At 55.8% G+C, this 27805-nt stretch overlaps 1 protein-coding gene across 5 annotated transcripts in view; it reads right to left on the reverse strand.

Moving 5' to 3' along the window:
• Positions 1–2810: 2810 nt before the first annotated feature.
• TLN1 (talin 1) overlaps positions 2811–27805 on the reverse strand; it is a 35162-nt gene continuing 10167 nt past the window's right edge. For 4 of the 5 annotated variants that reach the window (XM_041418878.1, XM_041418886.1, XM_041418904.1 and 1 more), the window contains exons 7-58: positions 27286–27413; positions 26755–26815; positions 26378–26482; positions 25907–26062; positions 25575–25676; positions 25290–25366; positions 24958–25138; positions 24167–24280; positions 23733–23841; positions 23357–23565; positions 23141–23239; positions 21032–21199; positions 20467–20761; positions 20204–20370; positions 19716–19844; positions 19311–19424; positions 18990–19103; positions 18695–18829; positions 18425–18553; positions 18224–18326; positions 17944–18152; positions 17738–17857; positions 17381–17578; positions 16911–17050; positions 16715–16808; positions 16479–16568; positions 16186–16308; positions 15869–16012; positions 15382–15543; positions 15153–15293; positions 14748–14929; positions 14297–14429; positions 14085–14186; positions 13823–13993; positions 13515–13664; positions 13285–13386; positions 13062–13181; positions 12629–12775; positions 11741–11907; positions 11324–11507; positions 10945–11070; positions 10536–10652; positions 10271–10456; positions 10065–10172; positions 7892–7894; positions 7052–7157; positions 6786–6910; positions 6363–6488; positions 6170–6232; positions 5756–5938; positions 4963–5088; positions 2811–4019 (exon numbers count right to left, since the gene is read on the reverse strand). In XM_041418878.1, the coding sequence (XP_041274812.1) occupies positions 3888–4019; positions 4963–5088; positions 5756–5938; positions 6170–6232; positions 6363–6488; positions 6786–6910; positions 7052–7157; positions 7892–7894; positions 10065–10172; positions 10271–10456; positions 10536–10652; positions 10945–11070; positions 11324–11507; positions 11741–11907; positions 12629–12775; positions 13062–13181; positions 13285–13386; positions 13515–13664; positions 13823–13993; positions 14085–14186; positions 14297–14429; positions 14748–14929; positions 15153–15293; positions 15382–15543; positions 15869–16012; positions 16186–16308; positions 16479–16568; positions 16715–16808; positions 16911–17050; positions 17381–17578; positions 17738–17857; positions 17944–18152; positions 18224–18326; positions 18425–18553; positions 18695–18829; positions 18990–19103; positions 19311–19424; positions 19716–19844; positions 20204–20370; positions 20467–20761; positions 21032–21199; positions 23141–23239; positions 23357–23565; positions 23733–23841; positions 24167–24280; positions 24958–25138; positions 25290–25366; positions 25575–25676; positions 25907–26062; positions 26378–26482; positions 26755–26815; positions 27286–27413 (6975 nt within the window). In that variant the 3' untranslated portion in view covers positions 2811–3887. The remainder of the gene's footprint in view (positions 4020–4962; positions 5089–5755; positions 5939–6169; positions 6233–6362; positions 6489–6785; positions 6911–7051; positions 7158–7891; positions 7895–10064; positions 10173–10270; positions 10457–10535; positions 10653–10944; positions 11071–11323; positions 11508–11740; positions 11908–12628; positions 12776–13061; positions 13182–13284; positions 13387–13514; positions 13665–13822; positions 13994–14084; positions 14187–14296; positions 14430–14747; positions 14930–15152; positions 15294–15381; positions 15544–15868; positions 16013–16185; positions 16309–16478; positions 16569–16714; positions 16809–16910; positions 17051–17380; positions 17579–17737; positions 17858–17943; positions 18153–18223; positions 18327–18424; positions 18554–18694; positions 18830–18989; positions 19104–19310; positions 19425–19715; positions 19845–20203; positions 20371–20466; positions 20762–21031; positions 21200–23140; positions 23240–23356; positions 23566–23732; positions 23842–24166; positions 24281–24957; positions 25139–25289; positions 25367–25574; positions 25677–25906; positions 26063–26377; positions 26483–26754; positions 26816–27285; positions 27414–27805) is intronic. The other variant, XM_041418913.1, reaches the window with a different exon arrangement.

Consider the following 27805-nt stretch of genomic DNA (forward strand, 5'->3'; position numbering starts at 1 on the left):
TTAGAGCTGTCCTCATTCTAATGCCCTAGGTACACCACATGCCCTGTCACAGCACCCTGGGGCCTGAGGGACCCTGCTTGCTGGCACTGGCTTGGGGACACCTCAAGGGCTGGCATGGCACTTGGGAACACCAGTGGCCTGGCACTGAATTGTAGGGGACACACTCAGGCTGTGATTGCACTGAGGGATGCATTTGGCTGGCATTGCCCACATGGGGAAAATCCCCCAGGGGAGAACTGAGCAGAGCCCCTGACTTTCCCATCCAGCTGCTGGTGGGGCAGGAGGGCCAGAACTCTGTGCACACTTCTTGGCACCCACCTTCCTTCTGCTTGCACCTTGGTGCCACTCTCCCTAGCACTCACAAGGACACCTGGCACATGCACAGCCCATAGATTGGCATTTTAAAGTGACACAGGGCATACAGGCAGCTCACTGCCCCTCTTCATCTTTCTGCTCTAAATAAACTGTATTCCACAGGCAAAAAAATGCAAACCCTTCAAATCCCAGCTCCTCCAAAAATAACCTGTACTTTAATAACGATCGTAAATGCTTCTGGCACATTCCCAGCTGCAGGGTGGGCTGTGGGTCGGGGGGGCTGGAAGGAGCTGGTGGAGAGGCCATGGGAGCCGTGTGGCACGTGTGGAAGGCTGGGATGGGATGGGATGGGGACAGGAGGGGTGCACAGGCTCCCCCAGCCCATTGCCCCTGGGCTACAAGCAAGCCAACCCTTGCTTGACACAACTTCACAGCACCAGTGCTCCAAGAAGAGAGGAACAAAAAGTTTTTGACAGCTGGAGAAAGTTCCTTTTAGGAGCCCTCAGGCTCGGATGGTGGAGGGCATAGGAGGGGTGGGAGCAGTCAAGCACCAGCAGGCTGCTGGCTCCATGGGGAAAGCAGAAGAGCCACTGCGGGACTCGAGAGAAGCTATTAGTACTGATAAATTAGGCACATATTTGGACAAGGAGAGTCTGTAACTGCCAGCATGTGGCTTCTGAGGGGAGGGGGAAGATTCATCTCCCATCATTCCTGGGAGAGAATAATTGTTTTTCTGCGAGATGTTTCAGCCTGGAGCAACTACATTGGCTTGAGGAACTTCGTGTGCTCAGTGCGTGGGGCAAATATAATGAAGGAAATTGCCCTGGAGCCAGGCCAGCCCTCAGATGTGCCCCCAAAGGATGCTGTTCTCTCTCTCTGCCCCCTTTGCTCCAGACATCATAGCTATGTCTGATGGACACTGCTGGAATCATCCAGGAGCCAAGGTCCATGACTCTGCCCTTAAGCCTGACCTCTGTGGTAACCTGTGGGAAAAGGGACTGCAGGGGGGTGTGGGTGAACATCCCTCCCTTTGCTGCCCCATGCCCAGGCTTGTCCTGTGCTGAGGTCTCCAAGGATGGCAATCCCCTCCATACTTCAAGCTAGGTCAGACCTTACTCCCAAGGAAAAGCTTGTCCTGACAACTAATGAGACCTTTCCAGGTGCGATCCCCAGCTGCCCCATCCCTGGGCTCCCCAAGAAGCTGGGATGTGTTTTGCCCACTAACCTCCAACTTAGCTGAATTTGGATCCCTGCAGTGGCCTGGCACCTTATGACTGTGTCGTCCCAGCTCCAAACCTCTTTATGTGCTTTCCTGAACCTGCCTGCCAAAATAGCCCTTTGATCAGCGTGTGAGATTGAGGGGCGGGGGTTAATCACGCCCCCATGTCCCTCCCCTGGTATTTATCCCACCACCTCTTGCTTGTACCCAAGCTGGACACAGCAGTGGATATGCTTACAGCCCTATGCAGGGAGTGCTGGAGCTCCCTTCTCCCCACGATGCCAGGATGAGACCAGAGCTGCTGCCATGCTGTGCCCGCTCACTGTCCTTGCTGGACACTCCAAAGGGCCCCGTGTCCAAGCTGGTACCTGGGTGAGAGCCTGGGTCAGGCCAGTGCAGATTGTCAGGGGACAGCTGGGAGGACTGGGATGCCTGTGAGAGCCACAAATCCACCCTGGAGCCTGGCCAGGGGTAAGTGTCTTAGGAGAAACAGGCCCTCCACACCCCCAGGGACGTGACCACAGGGGGACGGGGGTTGCTGTCCGGGATGCTGCAGGATGCTGCCCTTGCCACTGATGTTTGTAGCTCACACCACCAGGAACAGCCCCAGAGGCAAAGGACACGTGCCAACCTGCCCGTGCCCCTGTTGCACCCTGCAACGTCCCTGCTGCACCCCACATCACCTCCGCCTGCCCTGCCACTGCTTAGGCCCCCCAAATCCCTGCTGAGTGACAGGGTGGGAACAGGTGGGGACACGCTGGGGCAGCTGCTGCCCGCACAGGTTGGCTCTGGGGGGCTATTTCGGGGCGTGAGATCAACGCTGGCAGCCGGGAAGGCTCCGGCCACATTCCCAGACCCACACCACAACAGACTGTTGCTTCCCCACTGATGGCCCACCAGTGACTACGGGGTGGGAGTCACCTATTGCACCCTACCCAGGAGTGTATTTGGCTGGTAGCAGGAATGGGGCCAGGAGCTGAGCTCGACACACAAACACCCCCCTGCCTTCCCTGAAGCCCAAATCCCCAAGAAACAAAATCCCCAAGATCCCTTCCTGCAGTGGTGGCCCCCCGGCAGCACCTGCGAGGCCAGCACATGGCTGGCAGCGGGGGTCCGGCCAGCCGGGTGCCTGGGGCTGGACGTGCCTCAAATATTTTCCATGCTGTATAAGCACCCGTGGTACACTCCCCCCTCCCTCTGCTGGAGGGAAGGCGCCCAGGCCCCCCTGCCCTCTCCTTCTCCTGGAGAGGCCCATTGATACCCAGTTGGCAAGAGAGCAGGAAAACCAGATTTTATTGTTGAACGTGTCTTTCTGAGGAGACACTGGCATCCCCCACCCCACCCCGGAGGCTTAGGGGGGAGCTGGTTTCCTTCAATCTTTAATATGGGATGCTTAAAGTATCAAAATGGTGAGAGAAGCCTCAGCAAGTGCAAAGGGGAAGGGACAGGGGTCCCGGAGCCAAGGAGGGGTGGGATGCTGGGCTACGGGACCCCGGCGAGAGCCGGGTGTTAGTGTGCAGGGCATGAGCAGGCAGGGAAATAAATGAACTTTGGAAGCTGCAGGCTCAATACTAGAGAAATGGAAAAGTTACAAAAATACTGCAGATCTTGGAAAACAATGCAGGCACTTGGGAAGAAGGAGGAAGGCAGAGCTGGCTGGGGCCGCAGTCAGGGGAAAGCCCTGCAGGAAGGCAAAAAACAGCTCTGGGGGGCTGAATTCATCACATAACCCCCCATCCTGAGTGGAGGCACTGTGGCTTCCAGCCCTGCTGCTCCACAGAGGGGCCTGGGCTGAAAAAGATACTCATGGGGTGGACTCAGGGCCTTCCAGGACAGCTGCAGAGGAAGATTCAGCCAGCAATAAGGCATTGGAGGTGAAAGGCAGCTCCACGCGAGAGCTTAGCGAGGGGTGGCTGCTCCCTGCACGCCATCGCGCAGGAGAGGGCAAGCCACCTGCCTGTCCCCATCCCGCGTGGAGGAGAAGGAAAGGGGCACAAGAGGGAAGGAAGAAGGCACAAGTAAATATCCCCTTGCAGTGGAGAGCTCTGTGGGCCCGCACCCCGGGGCTGGCGGGTGAGCCCTGAGCCAGTGCAGCCCCGGCTCCCACCCCAACCGAGTCCCTCCGAGCGCTCTGATTGTGCCTTGGGTGTGCATGGGAAGGTGGGCTGGGCAGCAAAGCGGAGTTGCTGGTGCAGCACCGGCTTGGAGGGGCAGCTGAGTTAGTCCCGTTGCTCTGGGTGCGGGCAGAGCTCTGGTCTAGCCCAGACAGCCCTTTGCTTGTGGCGGGTCGTCTTAAATAGGAGCAGGCAGGTGGGCAGGCGGCAGTCTGTGCGGCGAGCGGAGGGCGTGCGGCTCAGTTCTGCTCCTCGTCCCGCAGCTCCGAGGGCAGGAACTTGTACTGCTGCTGCCGGATCATTGCCAGCTTCTTCCGCGCCTCCTCCAGCTCCCGCTCTTTGCGCAGCATCTCCTCCTGGGCGGCGATAATCTGCCAGGAGAGAACCCCGAGGTCACACCTGCCTCCCACAGGGATGGCCAGAGCCTCTGCCACAGCAGTGTCAACCCCAGAGCTGTGTTCTCTGGCTGCTGCTTCCCTCCCATCACAGCCACTGCCTCACTGGGCATGAGGACTGTTTGTCCCTGGGCGGGAGCATGGTACTCTGGACATAAAGCAGAACAGCAGAGCTTCTGGGCTCTGCCCCGTGTGCTGTGTAGAGGGTCACAGCTGCAGGGAGCCAGCACTGTGACACCCCACACGAGATAGATCTTGTCCTCTACCCACTGCTCTGCTTTTTCCTTGTGTCACAAAGGATACTGTGGGCTCTGCTCCAAGGAGAAGCCAGGGCTTTACACTCCTGGGAGCAAGCACCATCACCCACTGCTACTTGTGGTGGGATAAGGTGAGGCCTCATTGTTTAACTGGTGCTCAGTGGTGTGGCAGCAGCTCTCTGGCCACAGAGCAAAACACAACTTTCCCAGGCATTGCTCTGGGAAAAGTTTGTGAGAAGATCAGAGAAAAGAACAAGAAACAATTCTTAACTTGCTGCACCTGGTCTTGTGAACAAGTGGAACACGTTAGGGAGATTTGTTTACCAAAGGGTGGTTTCTTCATTAGCCAATGGTGATGGTGTTTGGACTAAAGGACCAATCAAGTACACCTGTAGCTAAGGTGAACTAAGATATAAAAGTATGGGTTTCTTAATACAGATATATTAATCAGCCTTCCATAATACATGGAGTCTGTGCCAATTATTACCCGGCTGGGGGCCCATTGCAATGATACAGTGGGATGGGTGAACTCACAGCATTTTTGTGAGGCTCTCTCAAGACATGACCTGTGCTTGGTTTCTAGGACATGCTTCTGAGACTGGCACACACAGGTTGTGGTGGCACCTAGAGGTGCTCCTGCCCTGAGCAGCCTCACTCCTCACCTGTGCAATTCCTCCGACCATCTTCTCCTTCACCACCACCGTTTCATCATGGTCCTGGAAGGCAGCTGCCTTCTGTGCTGCCTTCACCAGATTGTCTGATGCCCTCTTCACGGCATTACCAGCGGCCTGCAGCAGGAAGGAGGAAAGCATCAGTGTGAGTCACAACCCCAGAGTATGATTGCTGTGCAGGGGTGTAAAGGAACTCCTGCCCCAGGCTGGGCAGCAGGCAGGACTGGCAGCCAGGAGTGCTGGGAGCTGCAGGCAGGGATTCCTTTACATGGTTCGCTGCCTTGTCACCCGCTCATGACCATTTCAGGCGCTTCTGCTCCCAGCCAGGCTCTGGCTCCTCTCTGAGCAGCAGGGCAGGGACTGGGAGGCAGTCCTGCTGCCTCTCCCCAGCCCTTGGCCCCAGAGCTGAGATCCCCTGTTAACCCCCCAACACATGGGCATTAACCTCTTGTGTGCCATGGCATCTGGGGATTAAAGGTGCTACGGAACATGCCCCCCACACATTAACCTCTTGAATGCCACTGAGGAAGTGCACCCATTTCAGGTATTCCTGTGCCAGGTCGTTGTTCCTGAATGCTGCCAGGCTGAGCAGCCCAGCATCACTCACATGCCTGGCACACAGCTAGCAGTGAAATCCAAGCAACCTGGAGCCTGTGTTCCAATGAACTTCCCACTGATGGCCTACAGGCAGAGAGCGTGAGCCCCGGAAAGCGTCCATGTGCCCTCACACCACTCCCAGGCACCCTTCAAACAACAGGGGCTGAAGAGGCAGCCTAGGACTCACCTGGAGCCGCTTCATGGCCTCCGAGTCATGGTCAGCCTTCACCTTGCAGGCCACCAGGAGCTGGGCTGTGGAAGCAGCCACCTGCTTGGCAGAGGAGATCAGCTTCTCCTCACTGGCATGGCCCTGCACCGCGGCGTTGGCGGCTTCGCACAGGTTGTTGGTGGCAGCAGCCACCATGCGTGCCTGTGGCAAGAGAGGCTGTCAGGGGAGGAACAGGAGCCCTGATCGGCTCCAGGGAGGTTGTGGGACATGGGATGGAAAGAACCACCTTCCACAGCATGTGGGAGAAGGAGGAAGAAGCATGGCTGCTTCTTCCACTGATGACAAGGAAAAGGGCAGAACATCCTCGTGTTTGCAACAAGAGTCAAGAGGAAAGTTTCCCCCTCAACCCCTTGGCATGACCTTGATACTCACAGCTGAAATGAGACCCTGGGACCACTGTCCATCATCCACTGCGTTGGCTGGGATGGCACCCACCTGTGAAGGAGGGGAGGAGTAAGGGTCACCACCCTGCACACCTCCTGTCACAGGCATGAAGGTTGCAAGCAGCCCCAGAAGAAGGGAGAACCATTCTCTACATTTTCTTCTTCCCCTCTTACAGCCTTACTTTTCCTTGGGCCACTAATTCCCGCTGAGCTGCTGAGGCTGCCTTCACCAGGGCACTTGTGGCTGCAGCAATGGATTTGGCAGCTTCCAGGATCTGCTCCTCAAAGTTCAGGCTCTCGTCTGCTTGCTGTGGGCAAAAGCAGAGTGTGAGTCCCAAGCAGGAGTGCTGGGACAGATGGAGTAGAACAGGAGGATGGCTGCAGGGGGCTGAGGGCAAACATACAAAGCTGGATTAAGGGCTATGGAGTGCAGCGGGGCATGGGATACCCAAGGAAAGTTCAGCTGGGGATGTGGGAGGTAGCAGGAGTACAGGAAAAGGGACCAGCTGTCAGATGGGCCTTCAAACCTGGCTAAAGCACAGGCAAAGGAGCCCCAGCCCACCCCACACTGAGCACGAAGGTCAGACAAGGCTCAGCACTACTACCTTGGGCTTGGCTCTTGGTTTCAGCTGCTCCAGCTTCTTGGCTGCAGCCTCAATGGCAGCTGCTGCCCCCAGCAGCTCATTCTCAGCGATGACAGTGGGGTCTTCTGGGTCAACCCACTCCGTCCCTAGGAAGACCAGGAAGCCAGGCAGGTCACACCTGCATGCAGTCTCATTTCTGAGTTTCTCTGCCTCCTCCAGGAGCTGTTGAGCTTTTCACCCTAATCCCAGCTCTTGGTTATGTCCCTCTGAGCAGGATCTTTCCTTACCTTTCATGGCCTCGGCTGCCTGGATGAGCTCAGTGACAGAGCTGGCCACGCGCTTGGAGTAGCCTGCCAGCTGCTGCTTCAGCTCATGGGTTGGTTTCTGCAGGATCTGGAGGGAAGGAGCAGATGTAAGCACGTGGAAAAGGGGAACTTCATAGGTCTGTTTGGAGTGTGCTTCCCTGGGAAGTAGGGTGGGATCCCCCAGCCCCTCCCACACGTGTACATGTCAGGCACTGTCTGAGATGCTTTCTCAAGTCAGTCTGGCTATTCTATTTGTGCCCCAGGATAGTATGAGCTTCCCCAGGGCCCTCCTGCATCCACAGCTTCTGGGACATCTTACAGACACAAGACCCTCAGCACAAGCCTTTCTGCACTCAGCAGCTACCCACACCAAAATTTCTCCCCTGCAAATAATTTCAAGCTCCAGAAGCATACCTCCTTCACTGTCCCCATTTTGGACGTTTGTTTGCAAACACAAGCTGGGCAAAGGGGCATACCCTGGAGTGACATCCCAGCCGAGGAGGGCTGGCCCCATCAGGATGAGGTGGCAGGCAGTGCCCTAAGGGTCCTCCCCTGGGTTGGAGGGACACATGCACACACCACAGCACACGTGTGCACGCACACAGGGTCTGTATGCACAAGCAGAGCTCACTGCTGGCCCAACTTGCACCAGACAGCAGCTAGAGCAGGGGTGAGTACACAAACACAAACACAAGGACCTCAGGGTCCCTGTGGACACACCCAAGTCCCACCCCAGCACTGGGCTGGGCACACAGACACGCCATGAGCAAGGCTCATGCTGAGGTTAGAGACCAGCAGGCACCCCAGTGTTGCCTTACTCACCGGCTGACAGACAGGAGGGAGAAGAGAGAAAAGAAAGCAGTGAACGCCCCAGCCAGAATGAGGGGAGACAGGGGAGGGTAGGGGAAGGTGGGTGCTTTTTGGTGAGGGGTGAAGGGCAGCCAAGAGGAGAAGTGGGAACAAAGGATCAGAGATCCTGAGTGGGGAGCTGTGCTGCCAGTATTCGCTCTTACTTCAGCCTTGCATGGCTGGGCAAGACAGGGCACCTGGATGAGGCTCCCACAGACAGAAGAGCCACCTACCACACACCCTTTGCACCTTAGCTCTACCCACCCTGAACTGCTTCACTGCAGTTTTGAGCCATGGAATCTCTCTGCTTTTGGAGGGAGAGACCTATTGTTACCAAATACCAAGTCCCCATGGAGGTTCAAATTCCTACCCCTCCCCAGTGAAATATGCAGGCTTTCCCACTCCTCTGCCGGGAGCCATGTTTTCCAGCCTGAGACAAATAACCCTTATTCTTGAACCCTAACCATACTTGTTCATGCTCTGCAGAAGGCACTGGTTCCCTTGGGGATAAAGTGTACAGCAATGACCTTGCTGCTGCTGGGGAATGAGGCAGCACCCCATCTGCCATCTGCCATCTCCCCTCCCATTCCCCTAGATCCTTCCTGCTTGTGGTTTCCCAGGAACCTGCTGTCCTTTGATAAACAGGACCTGTGAGCTTCACTCCTGCCTCTGCTTCGCAGACCAGAGTGGTGTGGAGACTGAGGTGAGTAATGGCTTTTTCCTGACCTTGTGCCGGGCCATCCCAGCAGAGTGACCAGAGCGGCGTGAGGCTCAGAGTACTCAAGCTGTGGCACACAGTGATGGCTGGTTTACCCTCATGAGCATATCTAGACTAAATGCCTTATTATTAAGTCTGCTGTCTGCTCTGACAACGTGTTTAAAACTGCTAAATGATCTCTGTCTGGAGCTGAAGGCATCTCGGAGGCTACAAGCTTACTAAGAGACACCTCCAGTAAACATTTTTAAGGATGTTCCAATGTATGATAGTCAAAACATTGCACAGCAGCAGGATGGTAACACCCAAAATACAGGGGAATGGCGTGTTCCTGCAAGTAGGCTGACCTTGGGCACTGCCACACTAAGTCATTAGCCTAATCATCTGCTAACAACAGGTCAGCCAGAGAATTTCTACTCAGCACTTCAGCCTTGGCTGCCATGATTCATGGGTGCCTGAAGCATCTTCCAGGCAGACATTTGATCTAGATGCAGAGGATGGAAAACTAACTGCTCCCCTTGGAACTGTACCCCAGTGGTTACCTCCCTTGAATAAGACCACCTGTGACTTCTCCTCTGCGCAGCTTTGATTTCTAGCCATCGATTCCTGCCCACCTCCCCCTGCTGCTGCCAGTGCTGGTTACCCTCTGCCTAAGGGAGCTTTCCCTGCAGGAAACCACAGTTTAGGCTCCACCACTTTGTAGCTGGTGATCCCAGACAGCAGACTCTCACTAACCAGCTTAGTGCAACCTTGACATGGAGCTGAATCATTGTCAGTCTTTCTCCTGTTTGAGAGATCTCACAGCACCACAAGTTGAGTGTGCACATCCTCACAGTGCCCCTGACTCTACTTCTGTGGTCTTGCCAAGAATCAAACTGTTGGAATGACTTCACTGGATGTTTCCTACCGTGCTAGAGGCTTAATTTACTTCTTGTAAACTAATGTTGCAGCTGAAGTCCTTGGGAGGACTCAATCAGAGGGAGACTGGATCAAAAGAGTGCAGTGGGCGCTTCCAGTCATTATCTTTGCTATGGCAGGCACTGTCCATATCCCACACATAGTGCTGTGGTCATGACACTTTGTTTTCCCACTGCCTGAGGTCTATTATTCCTATCACTTTTACTGGAAGCTGTGTTTTTACAAGACTATGCTACCATGTTATTGATTACCAGCCTCCATCTGTTTGCAGTCAGTTAATCTCCATCTGTTGTTAGCAAAATACCTTTCTTAGAGCCTGTTGAGCCCTCTGACATCTGCTTCCATGGCAGGGGCACGGACACATGCTGTGCCAGCACAGGCAGTGACGTGGGCTGTGCAAAGGGCTCAGTGGGAAGAGGTGAAGAGCCCAGAGGACCTTGGGGATCTGGGGAACACCCAGGCAATCCACAGTCAGCCTCTGCCCACCCTGGGAACCGGAGTGAGGACACTCACCACCAGCACATGCTCCAGCAGCTCCAGGTAGCCATCAGCACACTCCTTGCCAAAGCGCAGCGCCCGTTGCCGCACGTCCCCGCTCACCTCCGGGTGGTAGGCTGCTTCCTGCAACCCAGACAGAGGGAAACCCCTATTCACATCCAGCACCATCCCCCTCCACCCACAAATCCGTGCTAGAGATCCACACCCACTGCGTGCCCCACCTTGCAGGAGCGCAGCATGTCTGCGATGGCCCGGCGGCTCAGATTGGCCGTGGCGATGACATCCTCCTGCCGGCACGAGTTGCCAGCGGCCACCGCTTTGGCTGTGGCCATCGTGATGCCTTTCGTCATGCGGATGAAGTCCTCTGGGGTGGAGACCTTGGCAGGAGGCACTGGGGAGGAGAAGACCTGCGAGGCGAGAGGCAGCGGTGAGGGGCAGGGCGGCAGGCGAGCAGCGCGGCAGCCACAGCCCCGCGGCTGTACTCACCGCCAGCTCCTGGCGAATGTGCTCGATGGTGGCCTCCAGGGCCCGTGTCCCCTTCGTGGCCTCATCCTCAACAGCCTTCACTGTCTTCAGCAAGGAAGTGACGTTTGTCACCATCACCTATGGAAGGACAGAGAGAGCCAGGTGAATCCCCACACAAGTTCTGGCCTGTTGCCAGCACCTGTCCTTCCTCTGTAGGTTGGTTCAAAACTGCCCCATCCCCATACTGCATTCAAACTGCCTCAATTGCTCCTCTGCAAGCTGTGTTCCACCTTTTATGTGTCCCTTCCTACCCTTTTGTCCTGACTGCACCCCAGTGGTGTTCCTGTGCCCACACAGGCAGAAAAAAACTCCTTCTCTTTCTCCAGCCCCACTGCCTCCTCCCCTTCCTTCCATCACAACCAGCACAGACCTTGGCTGAGTTCTTCAGCTGGTAGACAGCAGGGTCATCTCCAGCTTTGCCAGCAGCTGCTTTGGTGGCACCAATCAGGTCTCCAAGTGCCTTGGCCACATCCTTCACAGCATTGATCAGGACCACCTGCAGAGAGCAAGATCAGGGGAATGGCTGAGCTAAAGTCACACTTAGGCTGGGGGTGGTGTGGCCCAGCAGTGAGAGATTTGGGCACCACAGGGCACACAGGGAGTCCTGCTCAGCCAGCACCAGCCAAAGCCCAGCCCCGTCTCTCCCCAGCTCTTGGCATCCAGCCTGAGCACCACATGACATCTGCATTCCTCAGCCCCTCCAAACAAGCTACCAGCAGCCTCCACTCAGCCCACACACCAAATCATACCTGGGTTTCTGGGTCTTCAGATCCCAGGCTGGCAGCACCCAGCTTCACCACCTCTGCCAGGCGGGTGATAGTGCACACAGAGGACTGGGCAGCCTGGGCTAGCTTTTCCTGGCTGGCTGTGGCATTCTGCACCAACACCTTGGTATCCTCCACCAGTGCCTTGGCTGTTTTCAAGATGCCTTCCCTGGAGAGGAAAAGTGTGTCAGGGAGGACACAGCTCTCTACTGCACCCATGGTCCTTGGGGTACAGAGAGACTGTGGATCCTGGTTTTCCCATGTACAAGCTGGGAAATTGAGCTAGCACGACCTGAGTTTGAAGCTCTCCTTGGGGCTGGTCCCTAGCTCAGAAAAACCATGGGACAGAGCTTGACACCTCTGTCTCTGTCTGATCAGAGGCTGGACAGGGTGCCTGGGTACCTGTGGTCAGCAAAGGTCTCAGAGTTCTCTCGGTTGAGGGTTCCTGCTGTAGCAAACATGATGGTGGTGTCAAGGTCAGCAATGATGCCAGAGACAGCACTGGCTGCTGTGATGCAGGCTTGTGTCCCACGGTTCCCAGCCTGAAGAGCTGCCAGCACATGAGACACCTGTGGGGTACAAGTGACTGGGGGAGCAGAACAGGTTCAGGGAACCCTCACTGCACACACCTCCAACACCCCCAAGAGTGGAGCTACCAGGCAGAGGAACTGGAAATATTTTGGTCTGCACCCCCTTCTTAGCTTCCAGTTATTTATTTTTATCTTGCACCTATCATGTTTGGTGGCCTAAGAGATGCTGGACTCAGCTAGTTTTCAAATTAGAAAAATTTGCAGATGCCAGGGACAACTAACAAGTGTTTACTGTTAGTGTTTTTGCACTGCTGCTCTATCCATATCAACTAGACTTTTTAAGCCACATTTCTTCATCTGTTCTTCAGAAGCATGCTCTTTAGATTGACTTGATGGACAGGATGCCAGCAAAAGGTGAAGGGTAGACTGATCACTGAGTGTGAGCTGCAAGCACTGCTGCAGATGCTTTGCCCAACTCCGCAAGAACTGATCTGGAGAGCCCTGGCCTGTCACCAGTGTGTAGGTCAGTTTTCCCCGGCAGGCTGCAGCACATGGCCATCACACTCACCCACCAGCTGCTGTTATAGTGTCTCCAGAGGGAGATCCATCCTCCCCACACCCGCCATCAGCTGAGCAGGGGGAATATGGCCAAGAAAGCCAACAGATTCCAACAGGACCAGGAAACCACCCTTGGAGTGGTGGCTCCAAGGGCACATGGCTGAATCCATTATCCCTCCCACCTCACCTCTTGACCACCTACCTTCTCAGAAACCTTGCGTGCACTCTCTATCAGCTCCTTCTTGGTGTATGCATCACTGGGGCTGGACTGCAGGGCTCCAGCCTTGGTGACCAGGGCAGCACAGCCATGACCCAGCTCCTGCACCCGACGCTTGATGTGGGAGCCGATCTGCAGAGGAATGTGTGTGTGACAGAGTCAGCAGGGAACTAAGCCCTGCATCTGTGATACCCACTGGGAAACACTCACCACCCAGCTCTTCTTTCCCAATCCTCCCACTCAGGGGAAGGAAAAAGGAAACACAGCTTTGCTCCTTGTTTCTATGTCATGTTTCAGGGAAGGTGTGAAAACTGCCTGCCCCCAGCTCCAATGGGAGGTTCAAGTGTCCCTGTCCTCACGCCCCAACAGCCCCCGCTCTGCTCCACATCACACTCCAGCACTTCCCCCAGGCTCGCACCTCCTCATTCTCAGCAGTGAGGGCAGCTGGTTTGGCCTCTTGTGCCAGCTGCCCATAGTCATGGGTGAGTTGGTTGGCCAGTATGCCCAGCTCATCTGGGTTGGTGGTGGATTTGGTGACCTGTTGGTGGAAGAAGAGCAGGAGTTGGACAGGGCAAGGAGGGCAGTAGCCTGACTCAGTGGCAGGCAGTGCATTCTACAGTGACAGGCTTGCTTGCACCCACCATTTCCTGCACAGTCACTGCAATAGCCTTGGCTGTCTTCACCATCGTGGTCTGGTAATCCACAAAGGTACCTTCTGGCTCGCCCATGGGCCCCTCGTCCAGCTGCAAGAGACCACCAGGAGATTCTGGCTCCAGATGACCCACAAGGTCTTTAGCTTGTAGGGTTTGACCCTGACTCCTCCTCTCTCCCACATCCAACCCTGTCCAGGTCCTCTCCTTGCTCCCCTCACCTGGTTGATGGCTTGGGTGATGGAGTCCACCATGCCCCCGACGACACCTGCAGCACTGGCTGCCTCATTCAGGGTGGTGGTCAGGTCCTCCACCGCTTCCTTCATCATTTGCACAGCCTCTTCCAGAGCCTCCTGAGTGTGGGCAGCTTGCTGCAAGGAGAAGCCAGGGTGAGGGAAGACAGGCAGCGGCTCCCCTCCCAAAAGGGATGCTGCACACTGACCCTGGACTTTCCATGTCAGGCACACATGTGTGCACCATGCAGCACTCACATGCAAAGGAGGGCATGCCACTGACACGTGCCCCTCACCTTGGGGTTCCCACCAGCCTCCTTGGCTGTGTACAGCATCTGCAAGGCGGATTCAGCCAGTGTTTTGGTCTGGTCCAGGAGGTTCATCTGCTGCTGGTGGTTGGGTGTTTTGGAGGCAGCACCGACAGCTGCCATAATGAGTGGCTCGAAATACTGAGCCATCTGGGACACCTAAGGAAGAGCAGTGTCAGCACCAGCAGCTTCCAGCCCCAGCTGCATTGCACCTCTCCTCCCCAGGCACCAAGTGCCATACCCCCACTACCTTGTGCCCCAGCTGCGAGGCCTCGGCCCGTGCTGCAGCAGCAACAGGCTCAATCAGGTTGCTGATCTCCTGGACAGCTGTGATCATCTGATTGTGCAATGCCTGTGGAAAGAGAGGGTATTGCATGAGGCTGCAGCAGGGCTGGGGTCCCTTCATGCTGCTGAGAGCCTGGGGAAGGATGCCCAGTCCCTTAGGTTTGTCCCCTGACCCACCTCCTGGGAGATATCTTGTCGGGGGGCCAGCTGCTGGCTGATGGCAGCGAGGGATGCCTGGTCCACCTCCCGCAGGCATCTGTTCAGGACCTCAATGGCCTCATCACACTCCCGCTGTCCTGGAGCTTTGTCCCTGAGTGACAGATGAATCAGCCAAGCACTGGCAGCTGCTACACCACCCCTTCAACCCCAGCCTTGGCTGGTGGCGGTGAGGGGCAAGTGTGATAGAGCCTGGGCACATCAGTGTGTGTTCCCATCAACCCTTGAGAGAATTGGAGGAGCAGCTACCAGGAAGGACAAAAGGGACAGTGTCTTCCATCCTGTCCCTTGCCTGCCTGCACCAGCTGTGTCCAAGGAGATGATGAGCCAAAACATCCCCAGGAATTCTTGCTCAGGGCAGGGGTATGTGCCAGCAGGAACAGAGCCACAGCCACAGAAGGACTCTGCTCACCTCATGTTGGTGATCAGCTTCTTGATGGAGTCTGAGACTGTGCGCGAGTGGCCAGCAAGCACTGACCACTGTGGTGGGTCCTTGGGGTTGACAGCCAGAGAGCGAGCAGTCTGGATGAGGCCAGCAGAGCTCTCCAGCATGGTCTTGGCTGAAATGACAATGGGCTCCATGGCTCTGCGCCCCTGCACAGGGAGACAACAGGTGAGGTAAGGGAGAGTGCATGGGAAGTTGCTCCCTCTCCCATGACCCTTACCATGGAGCATCTCCTTAAAGCCCAAGGCTTGCTGCCACCTCCCTATCACACCCCCTCAGTGCAGGCTCCCCAGGCTCAGGGAAGGCACAGCTTCTCTCCAGCCCAGCCTTCCACAGCCAGGCTCCATCCTCCCTGTCCCAGCAGTATCCCACCTCTGGGCTGATCTGAGCAGGAACGGTGGCAAACTCTGGGTTGGAAGCAAAGGCTGTCAGGTTATCCACGGCCTCTATGAGAGGGGCGGTGGCAGCACGGCACCGCTCCCGGTTCTCTTCGTTGAACTCGCCGTCCAGGGCCTGGTGTGGAGAGACCAGAGCAGTTACCCAACGCCCACTGCACCTCAAATCCCATCACCACCACACTGACTCAGAAAGGACTCCACACCTTGATGGTCTTCACCAGGTTGGCAGTGCTGTTGGCCACCTCCTTGGCCGACTGGACGAACTGGCGCTTGGCCACAGGATTGGCAGTGCGGGAGGACGCCAGACGGCACGTGTTGCACAGGGCTGAGGTGTGTTTTGCTACGATGGTGGCTGCTGACAGCACCTGCAGGGGAAAGCGGAGTAAGGCAGGATTCATCCACTTTCCTACAGCTCTCCTTCTCACCCACCCTGTGGAGGGCACCACTGAGCACAGACATCCTTTTTGGGACCCAAGAAGGATCACCAAGATCCCACATGCCCACAGAGCCCGCTATCTGGACTGTCACCATTGCACCAAAGCTGCCAGCTGGTTCCCAGTGCAACTGATGGGGCCTGATGAGACACTAGCCATCATCCTGGCCAACTCTTAGGATGCAGCACTTCCAGCTAGCTTCATTTTCCTTTTGATGCAATCAAATGCTTGTAATGGAACCCCACCCCACACTCACCTGGGACTGAGTACAGGCAGGATCCACCAGGTTCTGGCAGGCCATCTGGATGGCTTGGTTAGCTCTAGCAAACTGAGTGGGGTCCACCAAGCCCTGCTGTCCGGCCTGGCTGTTGGGGTCTGAGACGCCCACAAGGTAGGCAGCCTAGAAGCATGGGAGATGTGGTGAGAGCCTGCACACTGCAGGGAGGCCCACAGAGAGCATGGGCTGCTGAGGAGTCTGGCAGCATCTCCAGCTTTGGAAAGGCAGGGGTGGGGGTGCATGGAACAACTATGTCCCTGGGGTGAGGTTCAGGGCTGGAACTGAGTGTGTCTCACCTGGGCAGCTGCCTCTGTCAGCCCACAGAGAGCTTTGGAGGCAGCACTGATGGACTCGCCAAACTCGGGCAGTTTGCTGTTCTTGGCATTCTGGGAGATGCCAGCCATGGACTCTCCCAGCACCTGCAGGACACACCACACATGGATTATGGAGACCACCTCTGACTCCTGCAGTGCTCCCAGGATCAGAATTCACTGTGCTTCATTGGTAGGGGAGGAATCACCTTTCCCATTGTTCCCATATCCTTCCCAAGCCCTCCCTGTTCTTCCCCAAACCTCCATTGAGGGCTTACCTTGGAGTTCTCCATGACACTGTCAAGGCAGTTGAAGTAGGACATGTCATTGACAGTCTGGGTGGGGTTCTCCAACAATTCCTTCACCGTCTGCAGGGACACAGGTGTCACACCCAAAGGAAAGTTCTGCATCCTTCACTTGCACCTCCTCTTCATTCCCTCCTGTTCCTTGCAGTGGGGTGCAGCTCCCCCCATACCCAACATCTCAACCCCTCCACTGCCTTATGGCTTCTTACCTCCAGCTCTCGCAGGGCATTGTCACACTCCTTCTGGCCTGGGGCCTGCTGGGTGCACATGGTGATCAGCTGATTAATGCTGTCAGTCACAGCCCTGCCAGGGACATGAGAAAAAGATTCACAGATCAATGCATGCCCCACCACCCAGCCCCACTACTATCTATGGCCAGCAGCTCTCAGGGTAAGTTCCTCTTACCGTGCTGCTGCTGCCAGTTGATTCTTGAGGTTGGGGGCAGCAGGATCAGCAGAGAGAGCCTTTGCAGCCAGCAGCAGCTTGCTGGAGGACATGGAAATGCTCTTCAAGTTCGACACCACCTGTGCCTGGTCCTCCTTATTCTGCAAGGAGCCAATATAAGATTTCTGCACCACCTTTTAAAGTCCACACCGAGCCTGGATCTTCTCTGGGGATTTTCAAGCCGAGCTAGTTCCTTTCATCCACCTTGTCCGCCAACAGCAAGGCAACATGAATTCTTGCCAAACTAACTTAAGCCACCTTCTCCCTGTTGCTATGGTTTAGCGCAGCTCCAGTCCCCATCTCCCCGGTTGCACTGGCCACAGCCACCCTAACCACCACTGCCTGGCCACCCTGCAATTGGTCAGCTACCTTCTCAGACATCCCAAATCTCTCCCTTCATTCAGGATACCCCAATAGGCACTTCCTCTCACCGGGGACTGGCTGGCCATCTCCACTCCTGCCTGGAGGAATTCATTGAAGTCATGTCCAAATTTGCCAGAGGACTTGGCCAGGTCTTGAGGGGTACCACGCGACGCCTGAACCAGCTCATTGGCAGACTGATTGAGCCCTGCTGCTGCCTGGTTCAGCTGGCTCTGTGCCTCCTGGAAGCTCTTGGTGCTGGGAGGGAACTGGAAGGAAGGAGAGAGGTTAGGAGAGGCAGAGAGATGAGTGGAGATGGTAGATGAAAGTCTGGCACATGCTTGGGGATATACAAGAGGAACCCGATGCAGTTGGACCAGCCTGCATTGCCTGATTTTCCCCTTCCCCTCCCGCCCCAGCTCACTCACCGAATCTGAAAGCAGCCGCTTGCTGGCCTCTCCCACCATGCGGATGGCAGCGTCCACGTCCCGCTGCCCTGGCAGGCAGTTAACACATCGGTTCAGGGCCTGTGACACTGCCTTGGCCACCTGCAGGGAAGCAAAGAGAGGTCACTACCTCCCAGCCAGCCCCACACCCTTCCCACAGCCTGAAGGGGTCTCCACACTGTCCCCACCTGGGCCAGGCGCTGCTGGCTCTCTGGGTCACCAGGCTTGGCCACTGCTTTCCGGGCCTCCTCAATGAGGTTGTTGGCTTTGTCCATGACATCACTGGCGCACTCCAGCATGGCACTCTGTGCCTGCGGGTCGGAGGTGTTGGCTGCCACACCACGGGCAGCCTGGCTGAGTGAGCGCAGGGCCTGGGCCACTTCCCGGGCAGCAATTCCTGGGAGGATGGAGAGGTCAGTGCCTGTCAGCTCAGTGCCCCTTCCCCAGCCCTGTTGTGGATGCCAGTACCTGTATAGTTCTCATTGCCCTGGGCCACCTCTCCCAGTAGGTGAGCGATGGCAGAGCTGACAGCTTTGGTGCTGTTCCCCAGGTCCTGGGCACACTTCTCCATCTGCAGGGGGGCCAAATTGGGACATGCTGGTGAGCTGCACCTTTGGCAACTCCACTGCCCCAGAGTCCACCCTGATCTACCCTTCCCTGCACCCTCACCGTCTCTCCTGGAAGAGGCTTGAGCTTGCCATCACGGGCAGCTGCCTTGGCTTCCTGCAAGTCCCTTTCCAGGCTCTGCACCAGACCCAGTGCAGAGTCTATCTCCAGGGGTCCACATGCCTCCTGAGCCTGTGATAGAGCAGAAGGACAGGTGAGCAGGTGACCACTGAGCCCACCTGGCTGTGGCAGAGACCAGAACCTGCCACCAGGCTGTCCCCACCATTCCCCACTGCTCTGCACATCACTGCAGGATGGGACTCAGCCTCTCACCTTCTGAGCTGCTGTGCGGAGCTCAGCCAGAGCTGCAGCCAGGTTCTTGGCACACTGACTAAGCTGCATAGCAGAGGCTTGGTCCGTTATGGTGGGGACAGTGGCCTTGGCTGCAGCTACCATCTTCCCACCAGGCTGTTGGGCCAGAAAAAAACAGCAGTGAGAAGGGAACAAACAGGCAGCATCTCAGCTGCCTGTGTGCTGTGTGCAGAAGATTTCCCAGTGTCTGTGACAGGCACAGTAGGAAAGCTGTAATGCCAGAGCTGGCACAGGAGGCTCTGGGCAGCACGGGTACCTGCAGGAAGTTCTGGCTGGCAGCAATGAGAGCCAGCTGGGCGCTGGGGCTGTCCGGCTGGGACTGGCTTCCTCGCACACCCTGCACCAGCATTGGAATCTGCTCTGCCACCACCTGCCAGAGAACAGGGTCACTAGAGAGGATCACACATGGATTCAACCCAGGACCAGTGATGAAAGACCAGCTCCTACAGGACCTAAGTGAGAACCCCAGGATTCAGTCTGACCACTGTGGCAGAGCAGGACGCACCAGCATAGCTAACGGGAGATGAGATAGGGAGCGGGAGCACAGGAGATGCTGGGATCAGGCCCAGGCCCTTACCTTGCAGCTCTGCACCAGCTGCTGCTGAGCAGCGGGGTTCTTGTTGGAGGAGGAGGCGTGCTGCGCGGCGGCGATGGTCTGCGTGGCCGAGGCAGCGGCCTGCTTGGCTGTGTGCTGGCACAGGGAGGCACAGATTAACACTGGCAGTCTGTATTGAGCCCCCCCGCCATGACCAGGGCCCAGATCCCCCAAAATTCTCCTGTGCCTACTCCTGTGGCACCCGAGCAACCCCAGCACCCTAAAACAACACAGTGCACACAAGGGAAGGGAGATCTCTCTGTGATGCAGCATGGACACTGTACTTGAAAAGGACTTTACCCCTCTGGAAAGAGGAGTTGTATGGACAGGCCTTGCTCACTGACTTTTGCTTGCTTGCCCTTTGCAGATCCTTGCCCAGCATCCTACCTCCAGCTTGTGCACAAGCTTCTTCTTGATGGCGTTCTGGGCTGCAGCATTGGTTGCCATGCGGAGCCCTTCTGCTGCCTCACGCAGCCGCTGCTGCTGCTCCTCGCTGTCCGGGTGGGCTGCAGCTCCCTGGAGAAAACAGAAAACCCATCACACCTCTCAAGGACCATGGAGTCCCTTTTCCTCCTGGAGCAGCACCTCTGCTTGACCCCCACAAGACAGCCCTGTTTATGGTACTTGGGAGATTTTCACAGCCTCTCTGGAAGAGTCCAGCAGGAGGAGCAACAACCCCTCTTCTGCTACCACCCACAACTTCCTAAAACTCCTTCACAGGAGGAGCCCACGCCACAGGTCCCTGGCTCAATGCAAGACCTTCCTCAGGGAACTGCTGCTCAACCAGGGGCTGCTCATCCCCTACCCAGCACTGAGCCAACAGCACTGGACAGAGCTGAGCCCAAAGCAGGATCCACCCTTCCCCACACACTGACCTTTGCAGCCTCCACCATCTTGGCAGTGGCATCAGCCAGGATCTTGGCTGCACTCAGAAGCTTGCGTGAATTCTCCAGGTCTGTCTCTCCCTCAGCATCAGCTTTGATAGCATTGACAAGGTCAGAGGTGGCCTGGGCCAGAATACGAGCCTGACGCACCATTTCCCCTGGAACAGAATGGAAGTGTGGCCTGTTAGCAGGTCCCAAGGGCTCTCTGATACCTCCCTATCCATTGTGCTCTGCCCTGGGTGTCTCACTCTCACCTGCATCGCCCATGGAGCTGAAGATATTCTCAGTGACATTGAGGATGGTGTCAGTGGCCTGGTCGTAGCGCCCAATGGGCTGCCCACCCAAGGCATGCTGCTTGATGTGCTGCAGAAGGTCGTTCAGGGCCTGGGTGACAGCCGTGGCTGCCACCCCCACCTGCTTCAGGAGCTGGTCATCGCTGGTGGCTGCCTTAGAGGCCTCCACACAGCCCTCAGCCGATTTGGCCACCAACTTGCCAGCCTCGATCAGCTGCTCCTGGCAAACTGGGGAGCTGATTGTAGGAGCCACAACCTGGAAGGGAGAACAAAGGCTGGGCAGCAAGCATGGTATGCTCCATTGAGGAGCTATCCCAAACTTCTGCTCCTCCAAAGAGGATCGTCATTGCTTGGGCACAGTGGCAGGGCCTCCAACAAGAGGCAGCCTGCACTTCCTGTGCCAGATTCCCAATGTCCTGCCTTAGGACATGTGGACCTGGCACACCTAGGATGCTGCTGCAAAGCTGCCCCCCAGCCAGGTGAAGCTCACGCCCATGCCGAGGCACGGGTTAACCCTGCTGCTTACCTTGGTGCAGGCCACCAGCTGGGAGGTGGAGAGGGCGCACTGGGTGGCTGCTGCGATCACCTGTGTCTGCAGCGCGGTGTCCTCTGTTTTCTGAGCCACGTTCTTGGCTTTGAGCACCAGCGCAGCGGCAGCGTTGGCCACCGCCTTCGCCAGCTGCATAAGCATGTCCTGGGAGGGGACAGAAAGGGTCAACGAGGCAGCCATGGCAGTGGGAGCAGCCGCAGTCATCTGCAAGGCTCTCGTGAAATATTCAGATGGGAAATGTGAGCCCTCGGGACCTTTTCATCCACTCTGTCCCAGCTCCAGCAGCACTGAATAGCTGGAAAGGCTGGCAACACCTTGATCCCACTGTGTTCTACAGCTGGCAGTGAGGCTGTAGCCTGGCCCTGAGCTGCAGCCTGCACTGCCACAAACACCACCCACAGAAGCCCGGGCAATGTTCAGCATCACTGCAATACCCACTCCCCAGACAACCACCTGTCCCCAATTGTACCACAGCAAGAACCTGCTGCAAGGCACTGCTGGTACTTCCTGGATTTGATTGGGTTTGCAAACATTTGAACACAGTGAAAAGATGACAAACCCTTCCGGCCAAACAGCAGGCACAAGCCAGCCCTGGCACACCCACACTGTGGGCAGCTGCTAGCAAGAGGCAAGTGGGAGATGCTCCATGCTGGCCACCTGTATTGCAGGTATGCCAGCTATTTTTATTTTCAATTCTAACTTGTTGACTGACAAGCTAGAGTACACCTCTGCTGTAATTCCTGAAGCTAAAAGAGAGGTGTGACAAGAAAACCAGCCTCGTCTCTCCTGGGTGGCAAGTACACAACCAGTGCCAGGAGGCAAGAGGCAGGGACCAGCACATGGTGAACTGCTTTCCTGCAGGGCACCAGATATGACAGCATGCTGCAGCCTTCAGGATTAGCCCCTGTGGCACACTGCTGGTGAAAACTGGTAACACCACCCCTAAATACCAAAAATCCTGGTAGGCAAGGCAAGGCTCTCTGCCTACTGCAGCTGCCAACCTCCTGCTGTGTGTGTGATCACAACAACCAGCCCTGCACCCCACAAGAAGTAAGCCTCCAGCCACCAAATCAGAAGAGTCATAGCATCCACTTGCCTCCTGCAAGCCAAGACTACTCCAACTGCAATCCATCACCTTTTGCAAGAGGAGGAAAGACTGCAGACTGCATGCATCCAATTCAAGAGTCCCCAGACCACTGCATCTGAGCCCATCAAAGGAAGTACGTACACTCGGGTCTGACAAATGTGAGGCGGAACATCCTGCTGCTTGACTGCAAATTGTCTTCCAGGTCCAAAATCTGACCTTTGGGGATATTCTATCCTGGCACTGCTGCATGGCCAAACATGGCTTTCTGCTCTTCTGCTCCCCTTGGATATCTTTCAAGGCCTCTCTACTCAGTTGAATCTGTGTGGCTGCCATGAACGGAAACCCCTTCCTTCTGGAGTATTTTGGTCTATAATATGCCTGGATTGTCCTCTCCAGCACAGTGCTACCTCCTTTATGCTGGCAGGAGCAATCATGGGAAAGCAAGTCAGTTGGCAGTCAGCTCATCTAAAAATACGTGCCACACAAGGCTCCACCCATACTGGGTCTCTGATGGGGGCAGGCAGGCAGCTGCCACAGACAGGGAGCAGCAGGCAGGAGCTGAGGCGGCTGCAAGGGGTGATCTCCAGAGCAGCACTTGCTTCAGCAGAACCCGAGTGCATGGACTTCTGAGATCCAACCACCAGAAAAGCAGAATTTTGTAAGAGCCCTTCTCCAAAGATTTCAGTTCCCAGAGGAGCCCCCTTCACATTGGAGATGGCAGGGACCACCAAGCCAAGCCAGGCCTGTTTTACCGTCTTTGGTTCAGAGGAAGGCAGGATCCAAGCACACCGGTTTTCTGGGATCTATATAGAATCCACAAGATAAGAGCTGTTATATCACTCTAGAGACAGAGATGGGCAATGGTCTGTCCCCTCCCTCACCACTGGGCACCACTGGGCACTGGCGAATGTTCAGCTTGGACTCTTCCTGTGAGGCGCTGTGCAAAGGCTGATAGTTTTACAGAGTGGCTGTTCTTGGTTGCTGCTGGGTGCACTCACCTGGAACCGGGGGTCAGTGTCACTCTCCCCTATCTGCTGCAGCAGCTCCCCGCTGGTTTGCCCCACCAGGCCAGCAGCCTGCAGGAGATTCTGGCGAGGCTGCAAGGAACAATGCAAAACTGATACAACACTCATGAGCAAGCCTTAAAACTTCACTCAGTGGTTTCCCTTGGCTTCCCCGTTCCTCTCAGTCCCACAGCCCCTCCAGCTCCCCACCTCAGCACTGGCAGGCTGTGCTGTTTTCAGCAGGTCTGAGACGGCGCTCGCCAGATTCTTGGCTGCCTGCAGAAGCTGCCGCCCATTCCCTCCCTCGTCCTCCATCAGCGCAGCCAGCAGCTTCACACCCTTAGACATCTCCGTCAGGTTGGAAGAGATGGTGGTGACAGCGCAGCCCACAGCGGTGTAGTCCGTGTCTGCTGGATCCCCTGCACAGGAAAGAGAGGAGTCAGGATGGGATATGCTCCAAGAGCATCCCCTCAACTGTCACTGATGTGGTTTTCCTTTCAGGGAGCAGAAGGAGTCTTTCTGCCAGACAAGAGAGACCAGTGTTTTACTGAACTGGGGCATCCCTCTACTCCAACTCTCCATATACCTGCAGTGAGGTTGACGACTGAGGCCGTGCCAGCAGTTATGGCATCCACTTGGGAGTGGATCTCATGCTTTGACTCATCCATCTTGTTTTTGCGCCAAGCTTTTGATGCCTGAGTGGGGAGAACAGGATCAGGAGAAGGTGGCAGAAGTGGTGGCAAGCTGCACACATACTCACAGAGAGAAATGCAAGAAAGAGGATATAAAGAAAAGAGTGGGAAGACCTGTAACCACCCAAATTCTCTAGTCCACTCTGACCAAATATGACCAAGTGTCCACTCCATGTTTGCCCACTGAGTGGGATAAAACCCCATCTCTTTACAGGCAGCAGGTCTTCCCAGGAGCTGCTAACACTTCTTCTGGGAATGTGGCCAGCCTCACCCAGCCCAGCTTCCAGCAAGGTCCACCCCCAGCATCCCACCTTCACCCAGCACTCACAGCATCCTGCCCAAGAGGTGGCAAGGTCTCAAAGTCGTCCAGCGTGGCCTGGGCTGCATGCACAGCCTGCATGCTGGAGTTGATAGTGCCGGTCAGGGCTTGCTGGGCTGAGGTCTGCAACACAGAGACATAATGAGTGACATATGCCAAAGGCTTGGAATCTAGGATCACATATTTGGCTCAAATGCTCCCCTGCAACGTGCTGCTGATGGCACCGCTCCAGGTAGGTCTCCACAAAGTGGGGTGCACTTAGCAAAAAGGGATTTTCCCCTCTGCAACTCCCACTGGAAAATGCCTCATCCCACCATGGTTACAACTAAGTGTCACAGTTAAGCGATTCTTAGGGAGTGGGGAGAAGATGCTGTGAGATCCCACAAGGCTTTCACAGCAAGCGCCCACAACAGACTGCATGAGGCAAAAGAAATCAGCCTCCTCGTGGCCTTCTCCAAGTGCTCCTCCAGCTGCACAGGAGCTGGGGGCACCAAAACATGGCACTGGGTTCTGCTGCAAACCACAGACCTACTGGGGCTGTCCAATCACTACCTGAAATGAGAGGCTGCAATCCCTAGCCAGACTAAAACGCTAAAGTGTAGCTCAGGTTTGCAGAGAAGGTGCACAAGGATGCCGGCTCAGCCAGGCCAGCAAGCACACAAAGCTAGTAGCACAAAGCCCCTGCTCTTCACAGCAAGACCCAAAAGATCATGGTCATGGACCCAAAGAGATTGGTCTACACAAGACTGACAGTCACCTCTCAGAGTTTGTGCCTCATGGTGAGCACAAGAAGAGCTTACCAGGGGAGGCATGTGCCCTCGGTGCATCTGGCCACTGGTGATTTGAAGCTGAGGCTGTGGCATCGTGCCCACCTGGAAGTTTTCTGGTCCCCCAGCCCCAGTCCTCATGATGGCTGGCAGGGCCACTGAGCCCAGCTCTGCCTTGCCTACACGGTTAAACTGCTGCTGCACAACTGTCGACCTGAAATGGGGAGAAATACCAGGTAAAGAAATGCCTACAACACCGGCACCAGGCACAGCAGCTCTTCCTCCTTGCTGTGTTGCAAGCTTTGCTAGAGCACACTCTCCATTTAACTTGTGTTTGGCAGCTCCCATGTTCCTGGAAGACTTACTTCTTTGGAGACACAGAGTCTTCCAGCATGGTGGACTCCTCATCACCCTCCAGTCCAAAGTGATCTTTGCTCTTTTTCTGCAAAGGGAAATAGAAAATTATACCCCCACACCCTCCCCTTCTCCTGCAGTCCAGACAGCATACCAGGGTCACAGGGTCCCCTTGCCCTGCCTCCAGCTTTTCCAGCAGTACTGTCTGCCAATGGCTGTTTGGAGGCAGCTGGAAGGCACATTCTGTACGTCTCTCTAGAGAGGGGCTATCAGTACCCTTCTCAGCACAGCCTTACCTTTTTGAGGATGATATCAATGTAGCCAGCAATCAGCTGGGCGATCTGTTCCCCTTCTGTCGTCTGCACTGAGTAGTAACCATCCTGGTAATCTCCAAAATCCTGCAACAGCAGGGCACAGGGTAGCACCAGAGCAGGGCACTGGCAGCCATCCTGAGCCCCTGTGGTATGCACTAAGCACCCAAGCACCAGCCTTCAAAGCAAGCTCTGACAGAGGCACCAGAGAAGGGCAAGGCTGTGCCACCATGGAGCAACAGCTGTGAGAGGGGCTGGAGTGCGAGCTGCCCCCCTACAGAAGGAAGGAGGAATGGGAGACCAGTGCTGGTCCCTACCAGGGTGAAGCTCTTGGGAGAGGCTGCCCAACGCTTGATGTTGGTCAGGCTCCATTCCTGAATCACTTCCTTGGTCTTCTCATCCACACGCATCACACACTCCTTGGTGATCCCCAGCAGCCGTGGCACCAGCTTGTTCTTCCCCTTCATCTTCTCCTGTGGGCCATAACAGAAGTTCTGTGGGCTATCCCCAGGATAGATCCACAGAGGCAGAGATATCTGAGGTCTGTCAAAACACCCATAAGGCCACACCTTCCACTGCTGACAATTATCACACGTAGCTTGACAATGAGAAAAAGCATGAACCAAGGACTAGGAAGGCAGTGCACAGGGAAATAGAAAAGGGGAGATGAAAAAAAAAACCTGGAGCAACATAGGGTGAGGGGAAGCAGCCAGAGACACAACAGATGGATGCTGAAGAAGCAGAATTTTGGTGAGTCTGAAGTGAGAACAGGGGGGCTGCTGCTGTACCTTGACCAAGAAGAAGGAGACCCCGTAGGTCTTGAGGGAACGGGCAAGTTTCACATAGCGAACTTTGGCTTCGATCTCACTCATGTTCCCACAGTTCTTGTGGGCCTGTAACAGCAAAGACAGAACATTGCACCAGATCCACAGTCCTGCCTTGACACCATTGCACAGCCCTTTTGGGCTCCTTCCGCCCCACCAGCATCCCCTGCACCAGCTCTGATCTCTGAGACCTCAGGAGCTGCCTTGTCTGCCCACCTACAGCTCCTGCTCCTGTTTCTCACCCATTAGACTGATGTGTGCTGCCTCCTCAGACAGGAGCGCTTCAAACTTTAGTGAGGAGGAACAAAAAGTCCAGATTTCAACCTCCCCACTGCACATACCAAGAAGATCTTGCGTTCTCCTTTCTGCTTGATGTACTCCTTGGGCAGGAAATCCTTGAGCCTGCCAACAGACAGCCAAGTGAGTTGTTAGCAGCAGAGCCCAAAGCCAGTGCCTGTCCTTGACTATGAACAAGTCCAACCGAAAGCCGCAGACAAGCCCCTGCTGGGGCATAAGCTGAAGTTTTTGGGAGCAGTAAGAACGTGGGAGAGATTGCTGCAGTTATGAAAGCTGTCCTTGGAGTTGCCCTAGTTAAGAGTGGGGTAAAGGTGCTGATAATGCAGCCCTTTGTGTGGCATCAAGGCAGGCCAGCAGACTGACTGCACGTCCCTATAGGGCTGCCAGAGGATGGGGGGCTGGCAGCCCTCATAGCTGGTGTGGATCCCTATGCCTGGGCACTGTGCTGTTGGAAGGAGAGGGGTTGCATCAGAGGCACCCAAACCCCCAGAGCTCCAGAAGGCAGTGTGGCACTGGGTGCTGCCAAGCTGCCCCAGTGCCCCAAGACAAGCCCAGGGGTTCCTCAGGACACTCACTCCAGAAAGCCTGGCTTGTGCTTCTGCTCGTTGTATGGCCCAAACTGGATCTGGCACTGGTGGCCAGCAAACTCACAGGCTTTGTCAAAGGAGACAGGGTGGGAACCGTTCAGAATGTCGTCACGAGCCTGTTTGGGAACAGAAGACACTATTTGTGGGCTGGGCAGCCATACAGCCCTGTCACTCCTCTCCTCTATATCAAGCATGACATTGTTTTACAGACTTAAACGAAGTGGCTCTGAAAAACAGGAGTATGTAGGACCAGGCTGTTCCCTACAGGCATCAAGCCTGGGAGAGGAATAGCAGCAGGATTTCAGGATGATTCCTACCAGACAGAGCTGACATGGGATTCCCTGGGGAGCTCTGGAGTACACAGAGGACACAGCTGGGATTGCCAGTGTTGGCTCTTACCCAGGACATAGCTGGGTATCCCAAAGTACCTCCCCATCATGGCTCCTGACAAAACCTTCAGCCACCAGACTTGTCAGGGGCTGGCAGGAGGCAGTGGAATCAGGTGCTC

The sequence above is a fragment of the Onychostruthus taczanowskii genome, unplaced genomic scaffold, assembly GCF_017590055.1.
Source record: "Onychostruthus taczanowskii isolate IOZ18803 unplaced genomic scaffold, ASM1759005v1 scaffold108, whole genome shotgun sequence".
NCBI classification, from domain to species: Eukaryota; Metazoa; Chordata; class Aves; order Passeriformes; family Passeridae; genus Onychostruthus; species Onychostruthus taczanowskii.